A 7,023-nucleotide genomic window follows, 5' to 3' on the forward strand; every position below is an offset into this window, starting at 1 on the left:
AGCATCTCAATCCGCATCTCCAAATAGAACCAAGGGTATTTAAGGAAATAGTAGAATAGTCAAGAAAAATCGGGTAATTGAAATTAAACAAAAATAAATGGAGAAAGCAAGCTAGTCTTACAGGTTACAAGTTCAATTTTTATTTTCATTTTTGAAAAATCTTGAATTTGTTTAAAAGGGTAACAGAATAAAATTACTTTCAAAGAAAGAGAGATAAAAATAAAAAATAAAATCCAATTTTAAATTTTTTTCCTCATTTAAAAGAAAACTACATCTATTTCTTTGTATATATCCTACATTTAAATGTAGGAATGCTTTGCACCTACTCATTTTATAGTTCCACACATCACAAACACTAAACAAAACAACAGAGGTGTGCTTTGCTTTGCGTGCTCTGTTTTTAACGATGGAGAAGCACAAGTGCAAGCTTTGCTTTAGAAACTTCTCCAATGGAAGAGCTTTGGGGGGTCACATGAGGTCTCACATGATGAACCTACCCATTCCTCCAAAACCAAACGAGTTCGCAACGGTTCAACTCAGTTTCGAGACCGAGTCATCTCCATCTTCATCTTCCTTCGAACAAGACAAAAGCCTCTCTTATGGTCTGAGAGAGAACCCTAAACGAAGCTTTCGTATCGCAGATCCCGAGTTTTCGTTTCCTGCAGACGCAGCCTCTGCCTCTGTGATCCTCCAAGACAGAGAAAGCGAGACCGAGTCATCCAAGAAACCAACTCGGAAACGATCCCAGAGGCCGCGGAAACTCGGCGACACAACAAAAACAATGAACATCGCCAAACAGAACGAGTCGGCGAGTTCTGTTTCCGACACAACCACGGAGGAAGATGTCGCATTCTGTCTCATGATGTTGTCTCGTGATAAGTGGAGTGAAAATAATCATTATGAGGAGCAGGAGGAAGAGGAGGAGGAAGAAGAAGAACAAGAGGAGAAAGAAGAAGATAGCGATGAATCCGAGGAGCTGAAGTCTTGGAAGAAACCTAACAAAGTACGAGGAAGGTACAAATGTGAAACATGTGACAAGGTTTTTCGATCTTATCAAGCGTTAGGTGGACACAGAGCGAGTCACAAGAAGATCAAAGTGGTCGAAGCTGAAGTTGAAATGAAGGATGGAAAAAACGGTGAAGATTTTGCTGCTGTAGTTGTGGAGAAGAAAATCCATGAATGTCCGGTTTGTTTGAGAGTGTTTGGATCGGGTCAAGCTCTCGGTGGACATAAGAGAACCCATGTTATTGGTTCTGCAACCGTAACTGCAACGCCAATCGCAACCACAACTAATTCAGTTAGAACTTCCACGAAGTTCGGAGACAGTTTGATAGATCTAAATCTCCCTGCTCCTGCTGATGATGATGATGATGTTAGCCAGTTCGATGTCTCCGCCGTTTCAGATGCAGAGTTTGTCAAATTGCATTAGGCATCGGAGGGTGTGTTTGGATTCACGTCAAATCTACTTGAACAAACAGCTTTCACGTTAAAACGTGGCTTTGATTACTTTCCAAACAAGTAGTTTAAAACTTTTTTCTTTCGTGGACTAGTTAGGCCATGATCCCAAGGTACAAAATTTTGGTTCAGTTAATTAATTTCAATTTTAGATTTGTTCAGCCAATTGGGTTATAACTTATAATCTTATATGGTTTTACTCTATAGTTGTTATTTATATAATAATTTGATAATTGTTCTCAAATTCTAACTTCTGTAAGATATGAGTATGTATGCTTGGAGTTAGAGGCTTAGAGCATCCATCAATGGAGGACGTGAACTTTTTGTAGTTCTGTTTCTTTTAATAGTATACTTAGAATTTTCTGGGCTTTATTGGGTGGTTCTTTTTCTTTTTCTGTGCTGTGGAGTTATGCAGAAGGATTGAAAGCATGCGTGTTTTAGTGGGCTCTGTTTCAGCTTCCAAGCAAATAACATGTAACTGTTCTACCATTCATTGCTTGTGAATATTAAATATTAAAGTCATTCTCACAAGGAGTTGATCAACCTGCATATTTTATTCATAGAAAAGCAACGTCCACTTCTGACCACCGGCATTGTACAGTTCATCAAAAGGAATATGTTTTCTTCATGTTTCTTTCAGTTCTTTTTCTTTTTAATTTTTACCACCAAGATAATTAAGAGGTTTCATGTTTTTTCTCTTAAAAAATTAAAAATATTATTTATTAATTCTTTAACCATTGTCCTTAACAAGACTTCAATTTATTTTTTTTACTTTTAGTAAAAAGAAAAGTTATCTGCCTCTCATCATTTTTTCCCCTTGTTGCTGTTTCCAGCTTTTCACATATATCTTCATAACTAGTAGAGATTACAAGGGGGTGAATCAGAAAAATTTAATAGCTACTACAATAGCCTGGTGATTGAATCTGATTTTCATTAAATTTTGTTTTCCATTTTTGGGAAATCTGAAAAGTTGATTTGAGTAAAGATAAAAAGGTAAGCAGATCCCTTATTTTACTCTTAGATGACAGATTAATTTGGCTTAGTTGGGCGTGACTCAAGGTGTGTAGCTGAGGCAGGCCTTTTGGTTCTTTTGGGAAATCTTTCAGTCACCCTCATTAAATTTGTAATAAATGACATATGATCCATTTCATGCATTTGTTCTTTCTTTTTTATTTGATTGTATTTTATGGGGGTTTGGTCAATTAGTAGATCTTAGATGGCACTATTATGATTTAGACTTTGGTGGCTAGAATGCTGAGATTTCACTTGAAATAAATCTGACTGGTTAACAACTAAACCAAATTAGAAAAGAAATTATAAAGTGAGAAATTTGGTGCTTAGATGGAACTGCTAAGTAATTGCCTTTACAAAGTAGTACACTTGCTACCAACCAGCTCTATCATTACACTTCTTTGAGTTGTGATACAATAATAGTTCAAGTTTATACACATTTCTCATACTGTTTCTTTATATGCCGTCGAATAAAAAATTGAATTTCATTTTCTTTTGAAGAATTTTGGTTACTCTCATTACACTCCTAACATTAGGTACAACTTATTCTTGATCCTTTTCTTGGATACCATCACATGTCTACACGAATGTGTATAATTGTAGCATAAAAGTACAACATCATAATATATATAGTCTCACAATTGGTCATAAGTTGAGCAACTATTTGGTTGATTTTGGAAAAGGAATAGTAAAATTTTATACTCAACCTGTTCTTCTCAAATACAAAAGCCCAAGTTAATTTCGTAACTACAGATTCAAGAATTGTGTTCTGATCTGAACGGAAAATTTTATGCAAATTAAAGTAAAGAAAAGTAATAGATATTTAAAGATTTGTGGTCAAAGTAAACTAGAATCACCATTAAGAAACATGAAAAATTGTGTCACGCTAAGATATTCCTATTAATTTCACATTGAGAAATATACATATGCTGTAAAGGCAAAAGAAATACGGTACTCTTTCTTTAAAAGGGAAAGAGTGGAGCATCAATTTAATGAATAGAACAAGCACAACGTGAAAATCTGAAATTAATGATGAAATCAAATTTGTGCTCTAAATTGATAAACTTTTTTCGATTACTCAACACTATATGCGAACTAGGTAATTCATCTTTTGAATTTGATCATGCACAATAACAGTGGCTTAATGACAATAACATGGTTGCTATTTTACTTTACTCACAATTTGCTCTCTCTTTTTTGTCCTTTATCTTTCTTTTGGATGATCAAGTACTTTTGCATCCACGAACGAGGAATGGAGATTTCTTGCCTAAAATTCTAAGAATATTTTTAGAAATCAATTTCTCTAATCAATCAACACATCTGCAAGTGCTTTTTTGGCACGTATGAAAGAGCCAAAGCTCATAAGTCTCAACTTGATGGTATCAGTACCGCATAACTCTCAATTATCACGAATTAATAATAATATCATTTACTTTTTGGTTTTGAGGTCCCGTGGAAATTCTCATTGATATGGTACTAATAATATTCTTCACTCTTAAATCCTCGTCTAGATATAAAGTACTTATAGCCTTGTGCTTTTCTTTTTTATGGTTTTAAACATATTTCTTTTACAAGAGAAAATCCTTCTCTAAGTATGATCTGATACTAAGTTATAGGTACCTCTCAAAGGAAATTTCAGTCATAGACTCATTATTTGTCATTTTATGAGAAATTAATTTCTTCCGTTAGACTTGGTTTTCGTTGATTATCTTGTCTTTGTTTTGTTCATGTGTTTGTATTTTTTTTATTTAGTTAAAATTCTATTAAGTAATTGATAAATTCAATGTGGTAAGAAAAAATGAATAAAATGATTGAAAATATTTTCATATTTTTTTAAATTAATATTTGTATGATGGTTGTGTAACTTTGATTGGAAATACAAACTATTTTATTATGACTGTGTACCATAAAATATCATGTAAAATTAATGTAATAAATGCTTGAAGGAACTCCCTTATGCAGTACATAGATATATTAATTGATTATCACTGTATTAAATCAAATAAGAGAAGATTATTAATTATTCTTTTCATGCCATCCATGTCAGCCATGAACTTTATGGGTAGACTTAGTCAAAATTATGTTACAAATATTCTCTTTAGTCTATGCAATGCCAATACATATTCCCGCATCAGTTTAGGAACGACTCACAGAGAGTTACGCTAAAAGGATGTCTGTGAACGATTCCAATTCAATTAACTTTTGGAGAACCCAAAGAAAACAAAAACGTTTTTACCTTTTCATCTACTTTATCTTTATAATTAAGTAGAACATCTTGAAAAATAAGACAGTGCATGATGCAAAATAAGTTCAGAATCATTTTTATTAAAAGTAATTTAAAAAAATTATATTTTTTACCGTTGACTGTTTTATTTTAAATCTAGTTCAAAAATAAATTTGTTAGAATCTTAATAAAATGACTTTAAACTGTGTGATCGAAAGCGAAATCGGGATAAGATATGAGAAAATCTTATTCTCATAATTATGAGAGAAATTAGATAGTAAATAACCGTTGACTGCACTTGAAACTGATTTGGTGAAGTTTGTTTTTAAAATAATTTTAAAAAATGAAAATAAAACTTATGTTAATAAACAAATTTTATTTTTTTAACTTAAAAAATACTATTTTTAAAAACATAAAAAAAACATGTTCTGAATTTATATCGGAAATATTTGTTTTTGACTTCTATTAATTTTAATTGAAAATGAGAAAAATTATACCCATAAAAATAATTTTCAAAACAAAAAATAATAATTTATTATTATGAATGATAAAACTCCGTATTAACTGAAGATTGTTGATTAAGTTTAACTAATTAATGCTACTAACCTACACCCTTAGTAGGATTCAAATTTAGAATTTGAAAAAAAAAAAAAACTAAATTACCAAATTAACACTCTACTGTTCCCCTCCCCAATAAGTATATGAATTTTTAACTTAACAAATAACTTTTTTCAGGTGTTTAATTGATGATGCATAGCTATAGGTAAAATTAACAGATTAACTCCTAACACGTACACGTGCGTGTACAACACACTAAAACTCTTTCACTAAAAATCTCACATAAGTTTTTTTTTTTTTTTTTAAATTATTACCTCATATATTTTGTCATTTATTATATCTTGATGTATTTTGATTTATATTTCAATATCTTAAACTTATTTATATTTTTTATAGCTACTTAAAAAATACAATAATTTTTAATAAACAAAAAATATATAATTTAATGCTTATTGAATTTTTTTAGATTGATATAAGTTTTTCCTTAGAAGTCCTAATAAAAATTATATTAAAGTAAAGCATTTAATTTAATTTATATTTTTTATTATAAAATGAAATTTTTTTAAGTTAAAATACTTCATCTTAACAAGAAAAATATTTATTTTAATATGATAACAGGAAATAGTGAATAAAAAGAAACTTATTATAAATAAATATTTTATTTAATTAATATTTAAAAATTTATGAGTAAAATAGAATATAATAAAAAATATTTATCTTTAAGTTCTTTAAATTGTTTTTATCTGAGACTAAAGTTATTTTAAGAAAATATTAATTCAATATTTTTTTTATTAAATATCAGTATCAACTTAGAGCACATATTATGAATTAATACATTTATGAAGGTAGATGAAAATAATTTATTTTTATTAACACATTATAGATTCTTAGTGATTATCATAATATGAAAAGAAAAAAATGCACAACTAAATAAATTTATAAATTATATTTTAATACTTTAACATTTTAAGCCATTCAAAGGTTTATACTATACATAAATTTAGTTCAAAATATTCAAGATATTGATTCCTTCAAATATTAAAATATCTAAAAATAAATTGTATTTTAATGTATAACTTAAAAAATTGACCATTTTGAGTCTTTGACATCATTTGAGGAATTTATTTAATACAATAATTTTGTAATACCAAAATAATATCAATAATATTTTATTAATATCTAATATAATATAAATAAAAAATTCTTATTATTATTATTAACATATTCTATTTAATTAATATTATAAGAATAAAATAGTACAAAATTAATAAATATGTATAGCATAGGAGTCTAAAATTTTAAAATTGAGGAGGAGCCACCACCCTCCCAACATTGTCCACAAGTTAATTACTTTTCTAAAGAAATTGGTATGATTAACAAAATTAATTATTATCAGCAAAATTGTAAAGTTTAAAATTAAAAATTATTAGATTATCTTCAATTAAATTTTATTTTTTAATTTTATATTTGATTATTTTAAATACAAAACCAACTACTACAAATATATATATATATATATATATATATATATATATAACTTTACTGTATGGAGATGTTTGGTGTAAATAATAATTTTAATGTTTAAAATTTTTTTGCTTTTTAAAATATTAAAATTCAAATAATCTTTTATTATAACAGCGAGTTAATAATATAAATGTTTGATAGTATTGAGGGGGGAAATTATATGGATATTTTATAAAAACAATTTTAGGTACGTTTATGAAAATCTGATATGGTTATTTTTCCATGAAAATGTTTAATTGAAAATTTAATTA

General features: G+C 28.6%; 1 protein-coding gene across 1 annotated transcript; it reads left to right on the forward strand.

Moving 5' to 3' along the window:
- The first annotated feature begins 326 nt into the window (after nucleotides 1-326).
- LOC113850450 (zinc finger protein ZAT9-like) lies at nucleotides 327-1,612 on the forward strand. The gene has a single exon (XM_027481005.1). It carries the CDS (start codon nucleotides 407-409, stop codon nucleotides 1,427-1,429), a length of 1,023 nt encoding a protein of 340 aa, XP_027336806.1. The 5' UTR covers nucleotides 327-406; the 3' UTR covers nucleotides 1,430-1,612.
- The last annotated feature ends 5,411 nt before the right edge of the window (nucleotides 1,613-7,023 follow it).

This window comes from Abrus precatorius, unplaced genomic scaffold (genome assembly GCF_003935025.1).
Source record: "Abrus precatorius isolate BTA unplaced genomic scaffold, Abrus_2018 Scaffold9, whole genome shotgun sequence".
Classification (NCBI taxonomy): Eukaryota; Viridiplantae; Streptophyta; class Magnoliopsida; order Fabales; family Fabaceae; genus Abrus; species Abrus precatorius.

Bases quoted from the DNA above. Each gene is read 5' to 3' on its own strand.
- LOC113850450 (XM_027481005.1), top strand. From the start codon at position 407: ATGGAGAAGCACAAGTGCAAGCTTTGCTTTAGAAACTTCTCCAATGGA.